This window comes from Coloeus monedula (assembly GCF_965178545.1).
Source record: "Coloeus monedula genome assembly, chromosome: 19".
NCBI classification, from domain to species: Eukaryota; Metazoa; Chordata; class Aves; order Passeriformes; family Corvidae; genus Coloeus; species Coloeus monedula.
The window spans coordinates 2,060,136-2,086,166 of NC_138799.1; the positions used below are offsets into that span (position 1 = coordinate 2,060,136).

General features: G+C 45.0%; 1 protein-coding gene across 1 annotated transcript; it reads left to right on the forward strand.

The window, feature by feature from the left end:
* The first annotated feature begins 383 nt into the window (after nt 1-383).
* Nucleotides 384-15,320, forward strand: LOC309580109 (myosin heavy chain, skeletal muscle, adult-like). The gene is made up of 37 exons (XM_082293863.1): nt 384-610; nt 699-842; nt 934-1,090; nt 2,447-2,474; nt 2,573-2,687; nt 2,782-2,874; nt 2,973-3,036; nt 3,121-3,219; nt 3,314-3,417; nt 3,492-3,630; nt 4,345-4,463; nt 4,561-4,710; nt 5,053-5,223; nt 5,723-6,050; nt 6,162-6,232; nt 6,894-7,192; nt 7,404-7,527; nt 7,607-7,743; nt 7,837-8,092; nt 8,584-8,826; nt 8,926-9,102; nt 9,188-9,333; nt 9,421-9,511; nt 9,600-9,989; nt 10,106-10,232; nt 10,407-10,525; nt 11,080-11,276; nt 11,566-11,749; nt 11,836-12,001; nt 12,170-12,294; nt 12,484-12,792; nt 12,894-13,097; nt 13,385-13,510; nt 13,605-13,775; nt 13,863-13,967; nt 14,110-14,205; nt 15,095-15,320. Exons 1-37 carry the CDS (start codon nt 404-406, stop codon nt 15,245-15,247), a joined length of 5,934 nt encoding a protein of 1,977 aa, XP_082149989.1. The 5' UTR covers nt 384-403; the 3' UTR covers nt 15,248-15,320.
* The last annotated feature ends 10,711 nt before the right edge of the window (nt 15,321-26,031 follow it).

Consider the following 26,031-nt stretch of genomic DNA (forward strand, 5'->3'; position numbering starts at 1 on the left):
TACTCTCTTGAAGACTCATTGATCATAATTAAGGACTAGAACAGAGAGTGATTTTTCTATGACTGTAGATTCTTTTATGTGAAAAACTCAAATCTGGTTAGAATTCAAGGTGAGTTACCAAATTGTACTCAATATTCAGAAGTTGTTCTATTTACTGTTACAAGATCTACATGTTGTAGTTGTCTAAGTCTTACTCTTGGGTCAGACTAGGGTACTTCTAATTTCAAAGTAGATTTAATTGGTTTCTTCTTAAGAGCTTATCTTGGAGACTAACTAGGAATTTATTAGCTAAAGAGCAAGGAGCTTTCTCATGGGTATAGATTGTATTATTCTTCTGGATGACCCATAACTTTTTTTTCTCCCCAAGACACCTCTGCTCACGAGCTTTCATTGGAGTGCAGACATGGCCTCTGGAGATGCTGAGATGGCTGTTTTTGGGGAGGCGGCTCCTTACCTCCGAAAGTCAGAAAAGGAGAGAATTGCCGCCCAGAACAAACCTTTTGATGCCAAGTCATCTGTCTTTGTGGCTCATCCCAAAGAATCCTTTGTGAAAGGGACAATCACAAGCAGGGAATCGGGCAAAGTCACTGTCAAGACTGAAGCAGGCGAGGTGAGTCAAAAACAAGACTGAAGGACAACATTTGATCCCTGCTGTGAGCTTTTAGGTGATACATGTGGATCTGTTATTTCCTTGACAGACCCTGACCGTGAAGGATGATCAAGTCTTCGCCATGAACCCTCCCAAGTACGATAAAATCGAGGACATGGCCATGATGACCCACCTCCACGAACCCGCTGTGCTGTACAACCTCAAAGAGCGTTACGCAGCCTGGATGATCTACGTAAGTGGCAGCAGCAGCTTCCTTTGGGCAGCGGCAGGAAGTGCTGGGCCAGGCTCAGGGGAAGCCAACGTGCTGTGTCCCTTCCTTGCAGACCTACTCGGGTCTCTTCTGCGTCACCGTCAACCCCTACAAGTGGCTGCCGGTGTACAACCCGGAGGTGGTGTTGGCCTACCGAGGCAAGAAGCGCCAGGAGGCCCCTCCACACATCTTCTCCATCTCTGACAACGCCTATCAGTCCATGCTGACTGGTGAGTGCTTGATTTCCTTTGAGCTGCTCTTAAAATTGTCTGTCTGTAGAGGGAAATGTAGGGTATTCTCTGGAAATATGGTGCCACACGTAAAAAAATTGTGTGCGTTAAATTAATGGAAGATTAATGCACTTAACTCATAATGGTCTGTGTGAGCTGAGTGTCTGTGTTCCCGTTAGAAACAGTAAAGGCCTGGACATAATCTAGAGGGAATAAGTTCACTGGAAAGAAACCACCTATTTTGTTGTGTAGACCTTGTGCCTATAATGGAATCTTACATATATGGATAGATTTACATATCTTAATCATTAATTAGTTTTAGAGATAGAGAGTACAGGATACAGTGAAATGACACATACCCTATAAACAATGCGCATAATGTCAAATGAAATATTTAAGCATCAGTGCTAACAAATGAAACAGAGATCTCACTTGAGGCACTTATTATGCAAATGAATTTCATTATGTAGATGATGGCCACGTGATCTAAATTGCATGCAGCCTTTAACAATCTCTGGAAGTCTTACACCAGTCTGTAGCTGCAACTATAAATCAATTGCACTGTATAGTGAAAAGTGAACTTCATAAAACAACATCAAGGAAGAAATAAAGCTTTTAACATTTAAATTGAGCAACTTCAAAAAATTCCTTTCTGCTTTTTCCTCTTCCTTTTACCTCTTTTTTCTCTTCCTTATATAGGCACTGAAATAAAAGGTGTGCAGGATTTTAGAACTTCTTCTCCTGTTCTTTTCTTAGACACTGGTAAATGCAGTCAGAGTAGAAAAATAGAAAATGAATGTTGTCAATGTATAATCTCAAGAATGCATAATTTCTGTACATATAGGGATTAAAAAAATAGAGGTGGAAAAGGGTGAGGGATGTTGCTCAGATGTTTCTATAATTATTGATTCCTCCAGATTTCCAGGAGATTATTCAAGAAACTTTTAGCTTCAGAAGAATTTACATACAAAAAAATTACAACCTCAGTATTTTTATTACCTGTACTTGCCTATTAAGAGAGAAATAAGTAGCTTGATGAAAAGACAATGTCAGGAAAGGCATAAGACTACTGAAGTTTCTCTGAAGTGATTCCTTTATGGAACCAGTTGCTAATAGCTGAAGTACTGCTGGGACCATCAAAAGTACCCACTAGAATTCCCTGGGCACTTTTTGCTGTTTTCTGTTCCTGGATCCTCTGAAAGCTTCAGTTCTTCTTTTTCTCCTAGTACTCGAATTCTTTGTTACTCATAAGCAGTAGGAAAAGGTTTCTTATCTCTGTTCTTTTTCTCCTAGTTCTTGAATTCTTTGTTATTCATAAGCACTAGGAAAAGGTTTCTTATCTCTGTCTTTTCACAGATCGGGAGAACCAGTCCATCCTGATCACGTACGTACAGCCCCTGCGCGGGTCCCTGCGGGGCTGCCCGGTGCCAGGGGACCTCCTGCCTGACCACGCACCCTCTGCTTCTCTCTTGGCTCTGACAGCGGAGAATCCGGTGCCGGGAAGACTGTGAACACAAAGCGTGTCATCCAGTACTTTGCAACAATTGCAGCCAGTGGAGAGAAGAAGAAGGAGGAACATGCATCAGGCAAAATGCAGGTAAATTAGTAGACACATGTTGGGGTCAATGCTTTCCTTTGTTCCTGACATGATTTTTGGCAAAGGATAACTAGCAATAATTGTCTCTCTGCAGGGAACGCTTGAGGATCAAATCATCAGCGCCAACCCACTGCTGGAGGCCTTTGGAAACGCCAAGACCGTGAGGAACGACAACTCCTCACGCTTTGTAAGTCATTACTTGGGACCCCTGTCAACACCAATTTGAATATCCCTGCTGTCTGGATTAGTAAAAGAGGTCTTGATTTACTTTCCTGCTGCTTTCAGGGTAAATTCATCAGAATCCACTTTGGTGCCACAGGCAAGCTGGCTTCTGCTGACATTGAAACTTGTAAGACACCCTTCTGGCCTGATCCCCCTTCCCTCCAGCCTTCCCCACTTCTTGTGCTTGACTCTGTCCTACCATCCTGGGCAGATCTGCTGGAGAAGTCCAGAGTCACTTTCCAGCTCAAGGCGGAAAGAAGCTACCACATCTTTTATCAGATCATGTCCAACAAGAAGCCGGAGCTAATTGGTAGGAAGGAGCACTAACTTTTTTTGAAGGAAGATCACTGAGCAATAGTTCATTGTGTTAAGTAAGCTTGTTTTTCTCCTTCTGTTGCTTTCAGACATGCTCCTCATTACCACCAACCCTTATGATTTCCACTTTGTGAGTCAAGGTGAGATCACTGTCCCCAGCATTGATGATCAGGAGGAGCTGATGGCCACAGATGTGAGTAACTTTACCAAATGATCATCTGGTGGATTTGAGCCCTGGTATATATACATTTATGTTTCTGTTGCCAGAGTGCCATTGACATCCTGGGCTTCACTCCAGACGAGAAAACAGCCATCTACAAGCTGACAGGGGCTGTCATGCACTATGGGAACCTGAAGTTCAAGCAGAAGCAGCGTGAGGAGCAGGCAGAGCCTGATGGCACCGAAGGTACCAGCAGAGTCAGCAAACTTTCCAAAAGAGGTCTTTATTACATAAGAACTCAGGCAGATTTCAGGCTTTAAATGTATAAACTAAGAATAAGAGTAGTTGTTCCATGACTAGATAACAGTTGAGGCATTTATCTCTTTTAATGATACCTGTGTTTTTCCTTTGTGACTACTTCATAGATAAGAGCTCCAGTGTACACTGACAGGAAGCCAGGAAACTTGCATGTCAATTGCTATAATATTGCTGATCATACTTAAGTTGAAATACACCTTGCAACCTCTGCTGTAGTATGGAGTAGTGAATGGTTCAGCCCTAATAGGACAGAAGGCTGAGCTGCTCTTCACCCTCACCTGTTGGAGGGAATTCTGACGTGAAATGTGTACTTCATTAACCTCTGTCACAGCAGGAAGGACAGTCCACACCTCCATCTTTCTGAGTGATAAATCCTCCTGCTATATGACTAGAAAGTGTGAAGTTCCATACTGAAGCCTGAAAAAGGATAAAGGCAATGAGCTCTCTTGAAGAACGTTTGCAGAAACTGATGTTCAGACAGAGTTATGTACTCTGAGTCCTGAACACAAGAGAGAAATTAGCTTTGTGGCTATGACAGATACTGTTGTGCAACCCTGTGGAGAACACTTTAGGGACAGTCTGTCAAGTACCAAATTTTAGGAATTTTTGAATATCTACTTTTCTGTCTTTTCTGGCATTTAGTTGCTGACAAGGCTGCCTACCTGATGGGTCTGAACTCAGCAGACCTGCTCAAGGCCCTCTGCTACCCCCGAGTCAAGGTGGGGAATGAATACGTGACCAAGGGCCAGACTGTGCAGCAGGTAGAAAAAATATGGTAATGTGGAGCATGCTGTGGTGGTTCCCATTGATTCTCCTCTGCTGTGTATAGTAACCTCCAAAGCTTTCTCTATGCTTTAGGTGAACAATTCAGTGGGTGCCCTGGCAAAGGCTGTCTATGAGAAGATGTTCCTGTGGATGGTTGTTCGCATCAACCAACAGCTGGATACGAAGCAGCCCAGGCAGTACTTCATTGGTGTCCTGGACATTGCTGGCTTTGAGATCTTTGATGTAAGGAGCACAGTTTTCCTAGCACTTTTGTAGAACAACAATTAAGAATTTTGAGATGTGTTTAATAGAAGTGTGTATCTCCCTACACTTATTTGTAGGGCTTTTGGAATCATGTTTCTAATCCTGGCAAAATGATAGACTAGAAAACTAATCTTCTATTTGCTCTAAATTAGAAACCTCTCTTTTCTAAGTACAAAGCCTATCCTAGAGAGATAGTAAAGGAAAACTACACAGGAAGGGGACTTGTATTTAAAATATAAGCCATGGTGAATTAGGATTGCACAAGAAAACACCTTGGTATTATCACTGACCTGTGAAAGCGTTCTATGTCTTTTTATGCAGTTCAACAGCTTTGAGCAGCTGTGCATCAACTTCACCAATGAGAAACTGCAACAGTTCTTCAACCACCACATGTTCGTGCTGGAGCAGGAGGAGTACAAGAAGGAGGGAATTGAATGGACATTCATTGACTTTGGCATGGACCTGGCTGCCTGCATTGAGCTCATTGAGAAGGTATCCTTCCTGTTCATGTCTATTATATATTAGGTCTTCCATACTTGCCAAGAGAAACAATTAAGAAGCATGTGAGAAAATTTTGGTTTCTTCAAATACATACCCTGTGAAAGCGGCAAGAGCGTAGAAGTGTTTTTGAAGGTCATATTCAGATATCAGAACTTTTGGTGAGAGAATTCATTGCCAGATTACAAAATGAAATGAAAAATGTGGTCATGTTTTCTAAGTACTTATCAGTAAACAGTCCTTATCAGTTAACAGGTTTTATGGAGAGGACAGTATTTTATATCGTGATATCTACAATAATTTCATCAGCAAAGACATTTCCATAATTTTGGAATGAAACAGCAACACTGAAAAAAGTTGAGCTTTAGTTGATTTTCTCTGACTTAAAGTCAGTATGGGAACAGCTTCCTTTTCTGACTCTAGCAACTTTCCTGCCAAGAGGTGTGTCCATTCTAATCTGTTTCTCCCTCTCGTCTGTGATAATCTCTCCCAGCCCATGGGCATCTTCTCCATCCTGGAAGAGGAGTGCATGTTCCCCAAGGCAACTGACACCTCTTTCAAGAACAAGCTCTATGACCAGCACCTGGGCAAGTCCAGCAACTTCCAGAAGCCCAAGCCTGCCAAAGGCAAGACTGAAGCCCACTTCTCCCTGGTGCACTATGCTGGCACAGTGGACTACAACATCTCTGGCTGGCTGGAGAAGAACAAGGACCCTCTGAATGAAACTGTCATTGGGCTGTACCAGAAATCATCTGTGAAGACCCTGGCTTTACTCTTTGCCAACTATGGTGGAGCAGATGCAGGTCAGTTTTGTGGAAATCGTATTTTCAATGTGGGACAGTTGTCACAGAATTAAAGCCATAAACACTAAACATTTAAAGTTGTTTCATGCTAATTTTAAAACTTTTTGTTTTTCTTGATGCAATTCACAGAGGCTGGTGCTGGCAAGAAGGGAGGCAAGAAGAAGGGTTCTTCCTTCCAGACCGTCTCAGCTCTTTTCCGGGTACAGTACTGCATCTGTTATTTCTGAAATTTGATGATAAGGGGTCAGCTAATATTAAATTTGAAAGAGCTATTTTAAGTGACAATAAAGGGAGTAAATTTCTTTGGAAGTTCCACATCAGGTTTTCCAGGGTCAATTTTAACATTGCAAATACGTCCAAAAACGAGCATTCAGTCTTCAAAATCATGGAAATCTAATAATTTATGGTAGTTTTCTTTGCTACTTTTTTTATTAGCAGATATCATTCAGATCTTCATATTTTTATATATTTGGGTCATACTAGAATGGTAATATTAATATTCCTGCATTTCTGTTGAGGAGTTGAAAATAATTTTCAAGGAGATAGTTACCTCATTGGACTAAATCTCCATTTTTAAAAACTTAAGTAGATTGACTTCTGAAGGCAGAATATGAAAAATCTAAGTAATTTGCTCTTTGTGAACGACTGAAGTTATATATAAGTTTTCACTGAGCCAATAGCAGCATAGGATTTCAGTCTAAAAATGTGTCTTCAGTGTCTTCAAATAGAAGAAATTTTTGGGTTTTGTGGCTTTATCTAAGTGCTTCAAAACACAGCTTGAGAAGTTCTAAAATCATTACCTAGGCTTGGTGCATAAAACACTGGATACAGGAAACTCACACTGCCAATTGGTTCCTCTAGGAGAATCTGAACAAGCTGATGACCAATCTGCGGAGCACTCACCCCCATTTTGTGCGCTGTATCATCCCCAATGAGACTAAAACACCTGGTAAGATGCTCAAGCAGAAAGATTCTTGCTCTGATACATCCATTCTCCTCTGCACTGCAACCTGTGCCATTCATTTGTGCTCTGCATTGCCAGGTGCCATGGAGCACGAGCTGGTGCTGCATCAGCTGCGCTGTAACGGCGTGCTGGAAGGGATCAGGATTTGCAGGAAAGGGTTCCCCAGCAGAGTCCTCTATGCTGACTTCAAACAGAGGTGAGAGCTATCAAATGAAGACGTAAGTCAGGTGTCCTCACCAACTGCTGTCCATCACACAACTGAGCTTTGCCAGGGTCTTTGAGTACGGAGGAATGAAATACCAACTTCCTCTGCCTGATTCTGCTGCAAACATTGCTCTTGGTTTCAGTAAACAGAATAATCTCATGACTTGACATTGTCTTCATTCCTATTTCCTTTAATTCCACAGATACAAGGTGCTTAATGCCAGTGCCATCCCCGAGGGACAGTTCATCGATAGCAAGAAGGCTTCTGAGAAGCTCCTTGGCTCAATCGATGTGGACCACACCCAGTACAAATTTGGGCACACCAAGGTACAAACTTCTCCATTCACTGAGTCCCTGGGCTTTGCTCTACCTGACAATGATGTGCTGCAACATTCCCTCTCCCAAGGTGTTCTTCAAAGCTGGGCTGCTGGGACTCCTGGAGGAGATGAGGGATGAAAAGCTGGCACAGCTCATCACCCGCACCCAGGCCAGGTGCAGGGGCTTCCTGATGAGAGTGGAGTACCAGAGAATGGTGGAGAGGAGGTAGACTTCTCTTCAAATTAGGTTCACTGTACTTGGCTTATTACTGTGTCATCGTGGTATAAATATTGAATATTAATTTGACTTATCTTTCAGGGAGTCCATCTTCTGCATCCAGTACAACATCCGTGCATTCATGAATGTCAAGCACTGGCCATGGATGAAGCTGTTCTTCAAGATCAAGCCCTTGCTGAAGAGTGCAGAGTCTGAGAAGGAGATGGCCAACATGAAACAAGAGTTTGAGAAAACCAAGGAAGAGCTTGCAAAGTCTGAGGCAAAGCGGAAGGAGCTGGAGGAGAAAATGGTGAAGCTTGTGCAGGAGAAAAATGACCTGCAGCTCCAAGTACAGGCTGTGAGTTTATCACCTTTAAATTATCACTCAGAAAATGAGTTTATACATTCAGACTGTCCTTTATGAACAGAAGATCAGACTAGAGAAGAACAAAAGTCATACATTTAGGGAATTATCCATCATATGTGTGTGAAGGTGAGGAAACAAATTCTGGCAGTGATGTGGTGAGCACTCTGACAGCCATTGCAAAGAAACAGGGAGTTTCAAGTGCAAGTCAGTGCTCTTGCCTTGAGAGGAAGGAGGCAGATGTAGATCCTCAACAGGATGTAGAACAATGAATTAATTTTGCAGCATAAATGCAAACTACACTTGAAAGTGGTACTTGTGAATGCAGATCCAGGAAAAGCCATCCACTCTTTGCTTGTTAACTAGCAGTTAAGATTCTTCTGATGCTGAAGTTGAAGGTCAAGTTCAGCCGCTACTCAGTGATAAAGAGGCAGAGCAGAGAAACTTCAAAACATTAGAAGCCATAAAATTTGTCTCCCTACCAGGAAGCAGATAGCTTGGCTGATGCTGAGGAAAGGTGTGACCAGCTCATCAAAACCAAAATCCAGCTGGAAGCCAAAGTCAAGGAGGTGACTGAAAGGGCTGAGGATGAAGAGGAAATTAATGCTGAGCTGACAGCCAAGAAGAGGAAACTGGAGGATGAATGTTCAGAGCTGAAGAAAGATATTGATGACCTTGAGCTAACACTGGCCAAGGTGGAGAAGGAAAAACACGCCACCGAAAACAAGGTATGAGGCAGAACCTGTCACTCGCACTCCAGAAAAGACCTTTCTTCTTATAGTTTTAAGCACCATTTTCTATCTGTGCTTGCTCCTTTTTTCTCAAAGGTGAAAAACCTGACTGAGGAGATGGCAGCCCTGGATGAGACTATTGTGAAGCTGACAAAAGAGAAGAAAGCCCTCCAAGAGGCCCATCAGCAAACGCTGGATGACCTGCAGGCAGAAGAAGACAAAGTCAATACACTGACCAAGGCCAAGACCAAGCTGGAGCAGCAAGTGGACGATGTAAGCACACAGATGTAGCGCAGGAACAGCACAGGTATGGAGTCTGACCTGGCTGGGAGAGCACTGATGGTCTTGTTGTGTTTAGCTGGAAGGGTCCCTGGAGCAAGAGAAGAAACTGCGCGTGGACCTGGAGAGAGCTAAGAGGAAACTGGAAGGAGACCTGAAGCTGGCCCAGGACAGCATCATGGATTTGGAGAATGATAAGCAGCAGCTGGATGAGAAACTGAAGAAGTAAGTGTGGCTGTGGGACACCTGAGTGCTGGGCTGGAGCACTTGTGTTTTTTCTTTGAGCTCTAACACGGTTCACTTTGCCCAAAGGAAAGACTTTGAAATCAGCCAGATCCAGAGCAACATTGAGGATGAACAAGCCCTGGGTGTGCAACTTCAGAAGAAGATCAAGGAGCTGCAGGCAAGTCTCTGTTCCTCCCCCTCCCTTGCTCAGGCTCAGCTCAGGCAGGAGGAGGGCACGGGTGTGAAGGGTCCCTGCTGTTCTCCAGGCCCGTATTGAGGAGCTGGAGGAGGAGATTGAGGCAGAGCGAACCTCTCGCGCTAAAGCAGAGAAGCATCGGGCTGACCTGTCGAGGGAGCTGGAGGAGATCAGCGAGCGCCTGGAAGAAGCAGGAGGGGCGACAGCAGCTCAGATTGAGATGAACAAGAAGCGTGAGGCAGAATTCCAGAAGATGCGCCGTGACCTGGAAGAGGCCACGCTGCAGCACGAAGCCACGGCTGCCGCCCTGCGCAAGAAGCACGCGGACAGCACCGCTGAGCTGGGGGAGCAGATCGACAACCTGCAACGCGTGAAGCAGAAGCTGGAGAAGGAGAAGAGTGAGCTGAAGATGGAGATTGATGACTTGGCCAGCAACATGGAGTCTGTCTCCAAAGCCAAGGTACACAAATTTCTTATAAGCTTGTTAACCCAGAGGAATACAACACAACTTCTTGCACCTGGCCTCCTCTAGAGAGTGAACGGTTCACTCATCACTTTCCATATGCTGAAACACAGGCAAATCTGGAGAAGATGTGCCGCACACTGGAAGATCAGCTGAGTGAGATTAAGACCAAGGAAGAAGAGCATCAGCGTATGATCAATGACCTCAATCTTCAAAGATCTCGTCTGCAGACCGAGTCAGGTAACACACCCCTATGCCCCTCTGGAATGGAATAACCTGTAACCAATGATAATGAGAAAAAAATTGATGTTTTACTCAAATTAATCTATTCTCTGTAAGCTGATATACTGTGCTTAAAAGAAATATTGATTTAGTGTTGATTTTAAATGGTAGTCTTTTGGTAAACTTCCTTAGGTGAATATTCCCGCCAGGTGGAAGAAAAAGATGGTTTGATATCTCAGTTATCCAGAAGCAAACAGGCATTCACTCAACAGATTGAGGAACTAAAGAGACATTTAGAGGAAGAAATAAAGGTAAAAGTACTTCCTGTAGGGCGTTGATTTTGGATTGGGAATCTGTTTTCTTTAAGGATATTTCCAATTCTCACATAAAATCAGAATATTAGCTGTATTATTTTAATTTTTGAGCTATCAAGAAAGGTGAGAAATTTTTCCTTCTCCCTCTCTGGTGTGGTAAATTGAGAAAGACATCCCCTCCAATGTGGATACTTAGACAGGGAAAAACAATTTTAGGTCTGTAATCAGATTTATGATGATATATAAAAAAAGATTGAGATGTATTTAAAAAGAAGATGCACATCTTAGTCTACTTTTTTACAGTGGCAGCTGAAGCTTTAGAATGTATTTAAAAGGGTTCAATGATTCACAGCTGTATAGGTGTCATTTAGAATTTACCCATCATCTCTCCTGAGAAGGCATTCAAGATTCTCAAAATGTGGAATCAATATGCCATTTTTTCTCGGTCTGACTTTAAATGTCATAATCAAAGATTTTTCAACAACTTTCATCAAGCTATCATTTTACTGTCTCATGGGAAATTCATTGTCCCAACACAACCGTCTCCCAAGGCCAAGAACGCCCTGGCCCACGCCCTGCAGTCCGCTCGCCACGACTGTGACTTGCTCCGGGAACAATATGAGGAGGAGCAGGAGGCCAAGGGGGAGCTGCAGCGCGCCCTGTCCAAGGCCAACAGCGAAGTGGCCCAGTGGAGAACCAAATACGAGACGGACGCGATTCAGCGCACGGAGGAGCTCGAGGAGGCCAAGTACGTGGGGGAAGTGGAGAAGAAAAGTAAGGCTGAAAATTCAAAGGCGACATTGCAAGAGAAACATCACAATATTATGAGGAATGGTTTTGATTTGGGGAAGAGCAATAGAAAATGTGAAACTTTATTGTAAAAGTATTTAGTGGTATAATAAAGGCAAAGCCTAAGGACAGCATAAACGTAGCTCTTAGCACTGTGTGACTGCAAACTGCAAAATGATTAGGCACACTATAGTAAAAAGCACAGTGGATCCTCAGTACTAAATGTGAGCTGACCTTATGTCTCACAGAAAGAAGCTGGCACAACGCCTGCAGGATGCAGAGGAACAAGTTGAGGCTGTCAATGCCAAATGTGCCTCCCTGGAAAAGACAAAGCAGAGGCTGCAGAATGAAGTGGAGGACCTGATGATTGACGTGGAGAAATCCAATGCTGCCTGCGCTGCTCTGGATAAGAAGCAGAAGAACTTTGACAAGGTCTTTTGGCCTCCAGCACCAGGTCTCCTGGCCAGAGCATTCCCCCATGACTGCCATATCCCTACTCACACCCCGTTTCTCTTCAGATCCTGGCAGAATGGAAGCAGAAGTATGAGGAAACGCAGGCTGAGCTGGAGGCCTCGCAGAAGGAGTCGCGCTCTCTGAGCACGGAGCTGTTCAAGATGAAGAATGCCTATGAGGAGTCCTTGGACCACCTGGAAACAATGAAGCGTGAGAACAAGAACCTGCAGCGTAAGTCCCTGGCCCTCTGCTCCTCACTGGGCTTTCTCACTATCAGCCATTACCACCATTGTTCATGGGTCTGTGCCTGCAGGTCTGCAAAGATGCCTGTCACCTTGGGACAGGGCCCTTGCCATTCTGCTCTGTGCCTGACCATGCCAATGATCCTTGTTTCCACAGAGGAGATTTCCGACCTCACGGAGCAGATTGCTGAGGGAGGAAAGGCAATTCATGAGCTGGAGAAAGTCAAGAAGCAGGTTGAGCAGGAGAAATCTGAAATCCAGGCTGCTCTGGAAGAGGCTGAGGTATGTGGCCATAATCAGTGGTGTCTGCGGTAAATAAATGAGGAAATAGGCCTCAAAAGGCCCTGTGTGTTCCCCAGTGTTCAGGCTGGGGAGTGCAGACAGCTGAGATCTCTGGAAATATTCTGTCATTCCCTGAAAAGCAAGCAGCAGGTTTATCGACGTTATCAATGTTTGTGTCCACTTGCCCAGGCCTCCCTGGAACATGAGGAGGGAAAGATCCTGCGCCTGCAGCTTGAGCTCAACCAAGTGAAGTCTGAGATCGACAGGAAGATAGCAGAGAAAGATGAGGAGATTGAACAGCTGAAGAGAAACCACCTCCGAATTGTGGACTCCTTGCAGAGCAGCTTGGATGCTGAGATCAGGAGCAGGAATGAAGCCCTGAGGCTGAAGAAGAAGATGGAGGGAGACCTGAATGAAATGGAGATCCAGCTGAGCCATGCCAACCGTGTGGCTGCAGAGGCACAGAAGAACCTGAGAAACACTCAGGCAGTGCTCAAGGTCTGTTCAGCAAAGCTGCAGAAAGAGAAATGAGATCCCTGACATTTTTGCCATGGAAGTGAACACTGACACCTGGTAATTCCTCTTGTCTCTCTTTCCAGGACACTCAGATCCATCTGGATGATGCTCTCAGGACAAAGGAGGACCTGAAGGAGCAGGTGGCCATGGTGGAGCGCAGGGCAAACCTGCTGCAGGCTGAAATTGAGGAGCTGCGGGCAGCCCTGGAGCAGACGGAGCGGTCGAGGAAAGTGGCTGAGCAGGAGCTTCTGGATGCTGCTGAACGTGTGCAGCTCCTTCATACCCAGGTCAGGGCAGGGAGCAAACAGCCAAGTTGACAGTGACCAAACACACTGGGCTGAGATATACCAGAGCACCAGCAGTACTAGAATGGCCTCTCTACTGCTGTCCACAAGGAAAGGCGTGCTTTGCATCCATCCCCCAAGGCCACACCTGACATTTTGTACACAACCATTGTAACAATACTTCCAAAATAAGAGTAGGAAGCTGGAAGGGGAAAGACTTTGCTCAGGCAGAAGGTTTATCATGGCAGGTTGTAGAATCCAACTCTTGCTGTGTCCTTCCCATTGCACAGAACACCAGCTTGATCAACACCAAGAAGAAGCTGGAAACAGACATTGCCCAAATCCAGGGTGAAATGGAGGATACCATCCAGGAAGCCCGCAATGCTGAGGAGAAGGCCAAGAAGGCCATCACAGATGTGAGTTGGACATTCCTGGCATTGCTGATGGTGAATGTCCTGTGCCCCAAATATCTGCAGCCCCAAAATAGCTTTGCCCCTTTGCTCTGATCAGGCGGCCATGATGGCAGAAGAGCTGAAGAAGGAGCAGGACACCAGTGCCCACCTGGAGAGGATGAAGAAGAACCTGGACCAGACGGTGAAGGACCTGCAGCACCGTCTGGATGAGGCCGAGCAGCTGGCACTGAAGGGAGGGAAGAAGCAGATCCAGAAGCTGGAGGCCAGGGTGTGTAGGGCTGGGCTTGTGGGTGAGTGAGGCTGTCCTTGGAGAGACATTGCCAGGGAAGCTGCAGGGATGGGCTTGTCCTTGCAGGTGCGGGAGCTGGAAGGGGAGGTTGATGCTGAGCAGAAGCGCAGCGCTGAAGCCGTGAAGGGTGTGCGCAAGTACGAGCGGAGGGTGAAGGAACTGACCTACCAGGTAAGGCAGGAGGTGTCCTGCTCTGACAGCGTTTGCTCACAGCAAGCCACATTTTGCACACACCATCGCCAAGGGCAATTGTTAATCCTGTGTGATGTAGCACCAGGAATTGACTCTCTTTCCTGTTTGCCAACCACTTTAGTCTGAGGAAGACAGGAAGAATGTCCTCAGGCTGCAGGATCTGGTGGACAAGCTGCAAATGAAAGTGAAATCCTACAAGAGACAATCTGAGGAGGCTGTAAGTATCTCTCTGAGTGCTTGGCAAGAACCACTTTCCCAGAGGGTAGTCTGGCCATTGAGGAGACAAATACAAGAAAGCTGGAAGATGCCAGTCATCAATAATGGAGTTCTTCAAATTCTCTGAAAGGGTCATAAAACAGACTTGCCAAAGAGTCACTAAGAAGACTAAAGAGGAGGGCAAATGCAGATAGCATTTTTTGCATTAGAGTAACAAAGCAACCTGTAAGGGTCTTATGACTGATATCAGTACTACAATGTCTTAAGAAATTTTGAAAATAACTTACTTTTAGAGTTTTGATAGCAGACAGGGAAGGTGTTGGAAGTCCCCTCCCAAACCACTTTGCATTATGATTCTGTAATTGTACAGGGAGCCTTTGCCTGTGTCTAGGCATGCAGCAGTCAGGGATGCCCCGAGGGAAGTCCTGCAGCCCCTGAATTTATGATTGTCTGAGCATGGGTTCTTCACTGTGGAAACAGCCCAGCACAGAGTAGGGCTTCTGGCTTCGGTTAAAGGGATTTGTGAGGAGACCTCTTGGAATTGTTGTCTCTCATAAATTCGTTACCTCACCTAAGGTTCTGTAGATGTAGTTCATCCAGTTTGATTCCCCAGCTATAAAAATCAGATTTCCAGCTGCCCATTTTGCTTCCTTCCTACATACCAGAGCAGAATTATGTTCATATCCCATTATGCTCCTTCTACAATGGATCTTCTCTAAAGGCAAGGAAGAGGAGCTCTGTGTGAGGCTGAGGTGTGAGCAGTGGTAGAAAGGGGATGGAGATTTGTGCCTTCCCCCTAGGGAAGAGCTGCAGCCCAACAAAGCCAAGGTGCAAGAGGTGTGAAACCCCTACCCTGGGCTCCACACCACTGACTCCCTCTCCCCACACAGGAGGAGCTGTCCAATATCAACCTGTCCAAGTTCCGCAAGATCCAGCACGAGCTGGAGGAAGCCGAGGAGCGGGCTGACATTGCAGAGTCACAGGTCAACAAGCTCCGAGCAAAGAGCCGGGAGTTCCACAGGAGGATAGAAGAGGAAGAGTGAGGATGTCATTAGGCAGCAAAGTGACCTGAGGGCTGCACAAAATGTGAACCTCTTGGTCACTTTCCTTCTGCCATGAGTCTTTGTCCCGCCCCCAGTGTCTAGTGAATAAATACTGTAGATCCCTCTGCATACACCCCATGACCAGTGCTTTCTTTGGGTTTTGTTTTCCTTGGACAATTGCATTTGGACAATTTCCTGTCTAGGAGAAGGGAGAAGCTGGTGTCAGAGCTGGATTGAGGATCCGCAACTTAGAGGCCGGCCATTTCTGTGGAGACTCCTGAAAATCCAGCCTGTGCTCTCTCCTGTCTCCAGCAGCTCCTTGTCCAGCTTGTGCCTTTGAGTCCTCCTGCTGCTTCTCCCAGTGTCCTTTCAGCACAGCTTCTTTCCCGTGGGAGAGGCAAGAGAGGGTGATCCTTTTCCTTTTTCCTTTCCCTACTCTCGTTTGTGATGCTGGCCCTCACAAACCCTAAACAGCAATCTCTGAGTAAGTCATCAGAAGCTGCAGTGCACTGCACTGTGAAGGACGGGCAGTTCCTTGACAGAGACAATTTGTCACAGAGAGCACGGTTACAACACACCAACAGTGTCCCTACATTGTGCCATCTCCCTCACCCTAGATTTCCTCAGCTGCTGCCATCAGCTGCTGCCAGTTTCTCTTGAATGGGCAAAAAGCTGAGCCTCCTGGGGGCTTGTGCTGGAAGGACTCTCAGGACTCTCCCTTAGCACCCAGCTCTCACACACCACATGGCTCCAACACACCTCTTCACCACATCGACAGAGAGAACACTCAGCTTTGGAGGATTTTCCCAGAAACCTCAACGGGCATGGGGCTCTGTGTATACACTCAGTCAGAAAGGTTAGTGGTAGCTGAGGGCTATGAAGTTAATTTGGAAATCCTTACTGCAGTATCAGCTCATGAAATTGCCCCCACTGTTGTATCTCTGTCCCCTTCAGAAGCTGTCACCCCACCTCCATGTTGCAGAAATCCTGGAGAGTTTCTCTGATGACTTGTCGAAAAGCACTGTCTCAAAGGACACCCTTGGCAAATGACCGGCAAGTCAGTGAAGAAGCAACTCTCGCACTGTGGGTGTGACTGCATCTACTATAGCCTTCTTTAGAGGCTTTTGTAAAGTCAGCTGTTTCTTCCTCCAGTTTCCTGCCTGTTTCACTTGCACACACCCTCTGGCATCTCTCTCACTCTCGTGGGTATGGCTGAGAATAAAGCAGGCAGCCCCAAGCCCTGAGCTCAGAGACAGGTTCACACCGTCAGGCAGGACCTGCCCTAAGCACGGCTGGGCACTGCTGATGGCACTGAGGGCTGGCCCTGCACCCCCAGCAAACTCACAGCTCCCTCTGCCCTCACCTCCTGCGCTCCAAGGCCACACCAAATTGCCCCTCAGCCTTCACAAGAGCCATTGCTAGAGGAGGGGACAAGGCTGCAGGGAGCTTTGGAGGAGGCCCCTACCAGGAGGATCAGCCCCATCACGTGTCTCCTTCCATCCTCAATGTCAAAAGCCCAAAATAGCCCCGCTCTCCCAAGACTCCTGTGCGGGGTCGTGCCTGTTTGTGGGGATGATTTGCTTCCACTAATAGCGCCTGAAGACATTCCTGGGCGGGTAGGCTGCCTTCTATGTCGCAGTGCAACGTGCTGCCCTGGAGGAGCTGGACACTTGTGCTGTGTGCCAAGACAGCAGCTGCTATTCTTACCCCTGAGAGACTTGCTGCAGCACAGCTCCATTGCCAGCTCAAAGGTTAAACATCAGAATGGGGCCTGAGCGTGCTCTCCCTGCTCAGAGCCTGAATCCAGAGTGTTCCCCTTTGGACCCGTGCAATGGCCCTGTGCCAGCCCAGCGCCATGGCCGTTCCCTGCTGGGATGTGTTGTCCCATGGGCAACACAGCAGCTGCCCAGGTACCTCCAGCAGTCAGCCAGGGCTCCTTGGTGTGGATGGGGCATCCCCCCTCTCTTTTTAACCAACAAATGGAAAAGACACGCTGGGCTGCAGCTCTGAAAGTGCGGCATTTTACAGCTGCTGTCCTGGACTCCCTGTCTGAGTGAGGATGAAGGCAGAGGCAGGGCTTGCTCCGAGATCCAGCAGTGCTGCAGGGGCCATCCACGTCCCTTTGCTCAAGCTGGGCTTTCACAGCACTCATTTAGGCATGGCTGTAGGGCCGTACACCAGAGGTCCCTCCAGAGCCCTGGGAGTATCAGGGCTGCAGGTGAAGCCCTGGCCAGGCTGATGGCTCTGACGTGATGGTTATGGAGGCCCAGCCCTGCCTGCACCCTGACTGCCCTGGCCCTCTGGAGAGCTCAGGAAAGCCACGTCCCAGCCGGGTACGGTCACCATGGGCAATCAGGCAGAGGACACCGAGCCCAGAGACATCAGCTGGGATGGTGGCTGTGCCTTTCCCCTCAGGCCTTGGCTCTAATGGCACAGGTCCCATCAGCTTTCTCCTCAGCTTGGGCCTTGTCACCTGACACTGACGGACAGACAAGTTCCTTCAGGGATCCTCGGCAGGAAGCCGACAGCGCTATTCCCAGTGAGGGGAGCAGGGGGTGCCGGTCCTACAAAGCAACATTGGCAAGAAGAAATCCTGCTCCTCATATTCTTTGTCTTCTTCTTCTGCCCTGAGGTTTCCTTCTGCAGAGGGGACATATTCCCCTGGGACATGTCAGCAGGACCCACTTCCCAGGACATAAGGCTGCTGTGAGAGGTAGGGTCAGTCTCTAGCACACATTGAAAACCCAGGCCATCTCTCCCTTAGTTGGTAGAGCAGTGTGATAGGAGAAGATCTGTAGGGCAGAACAGAAAGTGCTGAGGCCCTGGCACCTAGACTGAAATGGGTTTTCAGGGCAAAAGATGGGAATCCCGAGAGCTGAATGCCAGTCTGAGGTGAGAGCACATTCATACCTAGGCCCCTAGATCATACCTGTAAAGCAAATCAAACTATGGGGCAACAGGGATTTGCTTCAATTGCATTTTCCTGTTTGACACTAAATATTAATGAGGACATGCTCAAAGACTCCCCATGCAGTCACTGCTGATTGCACCGTGGCAGAGTGTGTAGAAAGCAGGTGAGAAAGGGCATGGCAGACACCCACCCCCAAAGATGCTGTTTCTGCACTAAAGGGGACAGTTCCATCTGGGAGTCTCTGCAGCTGAGGCTGCAGGCACAGAAGCCCTCCAGCTCCAGAGCCCTACCGTCACCTCCTTCCTGTTGCTGACAGGGATGAAGTCTCTCCTCTCCTTCTGCCCTGGCCTGTGGCAGTGAGTTGCCCATGGCTGCAGGAGGGAGGGGCTTTGGAAGGCCAAGAACAGATACTTGCCTTATTTAGGTGAGCTGTGCTTCGTGTCCTTGGTTCAGCAGATCCCTTCTCCAAGGAGGAATCTGTGGCTAAAATGTGACTTTTCCATCATGATACAGCTACTGAGATGGAAACAGGCCATCCCAGCATGAGTCTGCCAGAGACCTGGGTCTTCAGGGGCAAAAGACTCTGGTCTAAAATACCCAGAGCTAAACAGCAGGTAAAGAATACATGAGCACCCTGTGCTGTGATTTGTATTGCCTTTGAAAGCAGGGGTATTCAGTGCCACACTTGGAAACCACATCCTGTATCTGCGACAGGAACTGCCCTTTCAACCACCCCGTGACTATCGTGACTACCTGCCCTGATTACCTCGCATTGTTGTTACCTTGCAGACTTCATGAAGGTCCTGAGAGATTTTGGGACAGGGACATCCAAGCACTTTGGCAGGGTGAAATGGCATCAGAATTAAAAGTAACTGAGAAACTGGAGAAGTTGTCTCGAACCTTCAGAAGTAAATGTAATGAAGAGAAAGAAAGTGCTTTTGTGAAGATTAATCAAGAAGATTTATGGCTCTTGAATTAATAGGAAGAGGAAGTGGAGGTTATAACCCATCAAAAGTTAACTTTGGGGGAAAAAAAGGATATTTTGATATTTCTGAAGATTTCTAGGGAATTTTTTGGTTTGTATTTGTGTTTGTATGTTACTGTGGTAGACCTAGAATGTTTCTGTAGTAGGAAACAATTCACTGGGTTGGATTGGTAAATAAGTGAATAAGAAAACCAGCATTTTTATTTTGCAGAATATATTTTGAACAATATAAAATTATTAAAATATCAGCCATAAATTATAAATACGTTGAAAATATAATACACCGTACTTAAAAATTATCATATTCCTTAGGCTTCTAAACTCATATCAAACTTATTGAATGTCTTACTTTGCAGGGATTTTTTTTGTTGCTGTAATTGTCAGTCTAAACTAATAATTTCAAACAAGGTGTGTTCTTCCTAAAGTTATCTTCAGATAGATTATTCTAGTCCTACATATTCTCCTGGGAATGACAGCACAGCTTTATTGAAGATCCATAATACATTATTAGGACACATGTAGAACACACATGAGAAAACAAAGTTTTATTATTCTTGATGTGTATCGTCTCAAAACTGAAAGCAAATTTTGAGAACCCTCTTTTTTCCAATGTAAATAATGAATAAGGTAACTACCAATACAAAACATCTGGTATCAATACTGAAAACTCTTTCTGCACTTGAAAATGCCTTGTACAATTTAGTTTTAATGCTCTGATGTCCTTCTTTTATGAAGAAAGGAGGTAAACATTTTTTATATAATTCACTTAGAGGAAAAAAAAGGCTAGGTGTGCAAATTTAAGCAAAGCTATTTCCATAGTGTAGCCTCTCTCTGCTTCTCTTGCAAGTGCAGTCAACACAAAAACAAGCCAATTAATCAAGTGTCTGCTAATTTTGTTTCATATTCCTGTTGTCATTTCTTCTCCTTCCATGCCATTGTCCAACTCCTTTTGCCTTCTCCTTCTCCTTCCATTGCCATCAGAGCTTGTCCACCTCACTCACCTGTTTGGTAACTGAAGATTTTCAGCTGCTTTGGTATGTGATGAAAAGGGCATCCTGAATGTCACCTCCTCATCGAGAACCTGCTGCTCATGTATCTTTCTCTGACATATGCTGTGAAGATGGGAGGAATTTGAGTAACCATAGAAATCTCACACACAGAAAGCAGTTTGTCATGAAGGCTTAAAATGCTGTGAGTTAACTGTCACTAATCTCCAGCTGGTTTTGCCCTCCCTCTTCCCTTTACTTTGCAAGACTTACTTTTCCTCAGTGGGCAGACACTTAGGTGTCACCAAACAAAATAAAGACAGTCCTAGGTTTAAAATATACTGCTGAAACTTCAGAAGTCACATCTGTTTTCCCTGCTGTGAAGTCAAATAATAACTGTATCAAGCATTGCAGAAATTAGTCCCCAAAGGAAGGAACAGGATCAGAAGATCACAAGGCCATCTCAGTCCACTCAGAGCTACCCTGAGATACAAGAAGGTTCTGAGCAGAGCAGGCACAAAGGTCAGCTCACTCGTGTTCTGTTCTTGCAGTGGCCAAGCCAGTAACTGGCCCAGAGTACCTAACCAGGTTGGTCAATCTCTTCTTTGGTAGGCTCATCACTGGCTTTTCCCTAGACATAATCCCCAACTCTTTTCCTATCCATCCATTTTAGCACTGCTCCTCTGGAATGATAGCTCAAGTCTCTGAAGGACTCATCTTACCCAGGTAAACAACTACCCAGATTAAATATTCCAGGAACAGAGAAAGCACTCAACACATTTGATTTAATTTAACACAACACCCATCTTTCAATATAATAAGAACTTTTAATGTGAATTTCATCCTTACCATTTCCAGGATCCAGTGTCCAGCCACATCTTAGCAGAAGTGTCACAATGAGAAGCTTGCACCAGAGAATCAGTGTTCTGGAATTTCTCCTTGTCTCATGCCAGCATTCCTGAAAGGTCTTATTTTACCCAGGGATCTTCAGTAAGAGGCTACACATTCCCTATCAGTCATTAAGGATCCACAGGGAAAGTGATCCCCCCTGGTATGTTTTATAAATATTAACAGCATAGCTGAGAACAGCATTTGCAAGCTGCAAATCCCATTGCATTTGCAAGATGTAAATACCATTGGAAATTTTCCTTCTAGATTAATGTAAAACTAACATGAAGCAGTAAAAAACGCCGAACATCTTCCATTTTAAACAAGAAACTTGGGTGCTTATCTTCGCATTTTGGATCAGTTCAGTATATGAGACAACGACTTTTCTTTCATGTTGATAGTTTCATTCCTACAGCTAAAGGCTTCTCATTTGAAGATAAACTATTCTAGTAATCCTGTCTACTTCCCAAATCTATGTGATAATAACTATTTTGGCAACAATAAGTGTGTATATGTGTTCCAGGTCTAGCATTTGGATTAGTTTTGTTTTCTTGGTTCAGTCTACTGAAACTAACCTATTTCTCAAACTAGAAGGGAGAGAATGAATTAAAAGGATTTCATCAAAATTCTCAATTTTCATCTCCAAATTAAGAATCTCCTCTTGAGATTTTTGCTCTTTGAGACTGAAAAAAGAAACGATGAAGAGAAAAGTGTTAGTCAGCAATTAAAGAACACTCCATTCTAAAATGAATGATGTTGTAATGAGACATGACAGCAGAGATTAGCTCAAGCCCTTTCCATTCCAGCAAAACTTTTGCTGCATCAACTTCTCATATACAGTACACCCACATTACTGCATCTTCTCTCTCCACTGCCTGTCCCTCCTCTCCTTACATCCTCTACCCTGCATTACCCCCTTCTCGATTTCCCCACTGATGAGTGCTGTAATTCTTCTCGCCCTCACCCACCTGACCTCAACATGTCCTTGGAGGAATGTCCCTTGCAGTGTGCAGGAGCCCCTGCCCTGGCCAGGCTCAGGGTGACACAGGCTCACACACATTGCTCCTCTGCTCTCCCAGCTGCATCCGGGCTTAGTTTATGTGGGCCATGGTCTGCCAGAGAACCATCACATCCATGCAGATCCTGCTCATTCCCAGCCTCTCCCATGGCCCTGAGCACCTCCCAGTTCCCAGTCAGGGCATCAGGGACCCCAATCACCTGAGGAGGAGCTCAAGTCACTTGTTGCCAGGCACAGGAGACACTGCTGTCTGTGTAGGCTCCTGAGCCTGGTCTCCATGCCCTTGACAGCAGGAGGTTTCCTACTGGAGCAGAAGCTGAGCATCTCTGAGCTCTCTCCAGCCTCCCAGGACTCACTAGCAGGAGTTGTTTGCTTTATCCTGTAAGCTTCATGTTGCTAGGGAAATCAGTAAGTCACTTGGAGTCATGATTTTAATCTTCATCTAGTGGCAATAGTAATTACTTATCAAGACCTAATTTCACTCTGCAATGCATCTTGTTGTCCCCCTGAGTCTCTTTCTATCTGCATCTTTCCCATGCCATGCCACGCCCTTCTGTAAGCAGGAAAACCTCACAAGGCTAAGAGGAGAGGACATGTTCATCATAAAAGTATAATCAGCGTTACATTGGAATCTACTGATGCTTATTGACTTGAATGAATTATCCCGAAGGATACAGTCAGTTGGAAATAAATGTCATAACAGCCAATCTTCAGGAAAAATTTCAGAACTCAAAACTCATGAGTCACAGTCTCAGTGAGGCATGATGCTACCTAACATGTGAAGGTTTCTTTATGAATCTATGAATGAGTACTTCTTCATCTACTGCCCACTGAGTGGATGTCCTACTGGAGAAACAAATATCCCAAAGACATGTCTGAAATTTTTTGGACTGTACTGGGAAACTAGTGAAAAAGTAGAAACTAATGAGACTGCAAGAGGTAGTTGATGAACATATAAAAATTATAAATGGAACAGAAATTCACTGCTGCACCACAATGAAACAGAAAATGGGACTTCACAGTTTATTTTCTACTATAGTGGACTCTGTTGGCTGCCACAGGGCAATCTGTTTATAATAAGATTCAACCTAGATAAGATGTAAAGGCCTTCCTTGCCAAAGGTGAGAAAACAGCAGTGCTCATTTTCAATCAATTTTTTCAAGTTGCAGAACAGAATGGATGAGTATTATATGAAGATCTGATCACTCTTTTCCTAGGTTTATTTTTGGCAGTAGGTTCTGACACCAGAACAAGGACCACTTAAGAAACTCATTGATAAAAATACTGGAACATGGATAAAAGTAATGAAGAAAATATCACTCTTCCACGCTGTGAAAAGTCTTCTACACTGGAATGTAATAAACTCTAGTCTCCAGTTCACAATGCAAATCTAAAAATTGTGAGATTTTGCCTGGCCATAGCCTGGAAATCTGTGTCTGTGTATCTACTTTTACTTGTTGTTATGTATTCTCTCTCTCTCTGCTAACACAGAGTCTGAGATAGAAGTCATATCTTAAGGGCTGGCAGACAGTGAGGCAGCTGCTTGATGACTTTCTCAAGATGCTTCTATTTTCAGCATGCTTCAGTCTCTTCTTCATGGGAAATGTCAGCACTGCAATACCTTGCCCACTCCACATTGCTGAGCAGGACATTCTGTATCCAGGGTCTGTGCTCTCTCTACCTCTCTTCTTTTTGAGTGTGCCGTGCTTTGCTCTCAGCTGCAGCAGAGTCCAGCCCTGCAGGGGCACTACCTGAACTGGGAGACAGTGGTGGATAGGACCTATTTAATTTCTTTTTTAGCATTAAGGCATTGCTGCTGCTTCCAGTACACTCTTTCCTAAGGACTAGCAGCCAAATAGATGCCTAGCCATGTGCCTCACTCTTGCCTGTTGCAAGGCTAGGTCCACATCCTGCACAGTACAACAGAAAAAAACCCCAGAAGTGCTCTGCTGAGTAGAGTGGCTTTGTCATTTGCCACTGGGAAGGCAAAGATTTGCAGTTCCAAATGTGAGGGAAGAAAACCCCCAGCTGCCACCCTAGGAGAAGCATCAGATATCCCTCACTCTTCTTTCATGGTCTCAAGTAAGAGTTGTTACATACTTCCTCTGTCTGAACTCTATAAATAATAAATTTTATCTTTTTGCTCAAGGCAAAACACTTCCTTTTTTACAGACATGGGGATACTGTGGTTTTTAGTTGTTAAAATCAGAAGGCACATTTTGTTCTTATGTGGTACGTGTAAAAACCACAATAATTTGCAACTCATTCTTCATTATTAGGGACATGCAGAATGTCTTTTATACATCACCTTTCAGGGAAATTTAATTTAGTATATTTTAAACATAGCATGCCTTTATATTTATCATTATAATATCTTTATATCCATTGCTATGTATCTCAAGATTCTGGAAATCACCTCAGGTGCTCTATACGTGAGCTGTATTTCAAGAGTTGATATATTGTCTGTGAGGGAATGTGAGCCACAATAGGTTCCTTCTTTTCTATTTTCAGTAAAATCACCTTGGATTTAGTTACAATGGGTTGCAGGTTTTTGCCAGATGGCACAGAAAACCCTTAGCAACTAACCTTTTAATAAAGAAATCAGTTTTGTGAAATACTTTCTTTTTTTTTTTTCAGACAGGACAAAAACTATTACTTAATCATGTGAAAACTAAATAATATTTCCCTTAGTATACATGAAACTGGTCCCTGATCCCTGGCCTCTCTTACTAAACCATACTCCTTCCGTTTGCTTTTTGATGAGATAGTTTCATGCATTTTTCCTTTCGATATGCAGGGTTTTGACAAGATTTTTAGAAGACAAAGTGTGTCTAGTTTCATACATAAGCTCTAGAGTTGTCTCTGTCATATATATACTTTCTCCTAATGGCAGTACAGACCATGGCCTTTGGAATATAAGAGCTTTCTTAGATCTTGACTAAGAAACCAAGTTATAATCTTAATGAATTTTTAAAGTAAAAATTATTAAAATAAGTCATTTGGTTTATAAATTCAGTTAAAATATCCAAGGAAAGTTTTCTTACTGATAACTATGTTCAGAAAATACCAATATTGGCTTTCATAGCTTTTCTGTATTCAATGTTTGTTGTGACACTGGATTAAAAGGTTTGCAATCAAGAATTTTGGTCATTAATGGCATTTCTCATGCACACACCCACACACACAGAGAGATATCAAATTCCAGTCCTAGTCCAATGATCAATTTTTCTTTGTCTCTCTTGTCTTTCAGCTGCTGACAAGGCAGCCTACCTGATGGGTGTGTACTCAGCAGACCTGCTTTGACCCAGTGTTGTCTTTGAGTCAAAGTTGGGAATGAATTTTTGACCAAACCTGTGGATTGTCTTAACCTGTGGAATTAAGGCAAACTCCTCTAACAAGGGGATGTGGCTGATAGCCCAGATGAAGTGCTTCTCTACCAGTGCAGCAGTGTGGGAAACAGACAGAAGGAGCTGGTAGCCACTGCCCAGACAGGCGCTATGGCCTGATTGCTACCAAAGAAATTTGTTGGGATTGATTGCGGGATTGACATGTGCTGTGACTGACAGCTGCAAGCTATTTGGAAGGGGTAGTCGAGGAAGAAGAGATGAGGGAGTTGTCCTGATGAGATGCATCCCCAGGTCCTGAGGGAGCTGGCAGATGAAGTGGCTAAGCCACTATCCATCACACTTGACAAGTTGTGTCAACTTGTCTGATGGAGTGCCACTGACTGAAAAAAGGGAAACATAACCCCCATTTTTGAAAAGAGGCAAAAGGAAGACCCAGGGAACTACAGGCTGGTCAGTCTCACCTCTCTGCATGGCAAGATCATGGAGCAGATCCTTCTGGAAAATATGCTATGGTACATTGGCTGGATGATCACACTCAAAGAGTTGTGGTCAATGGCTTGAATTTCAGGTGGAGATCAGTAATGAGTGGTGTCCCCCAGGGACTTGTTTTGAATCCAGCATTATTTAACGCATTTGTCAAGAACATGGA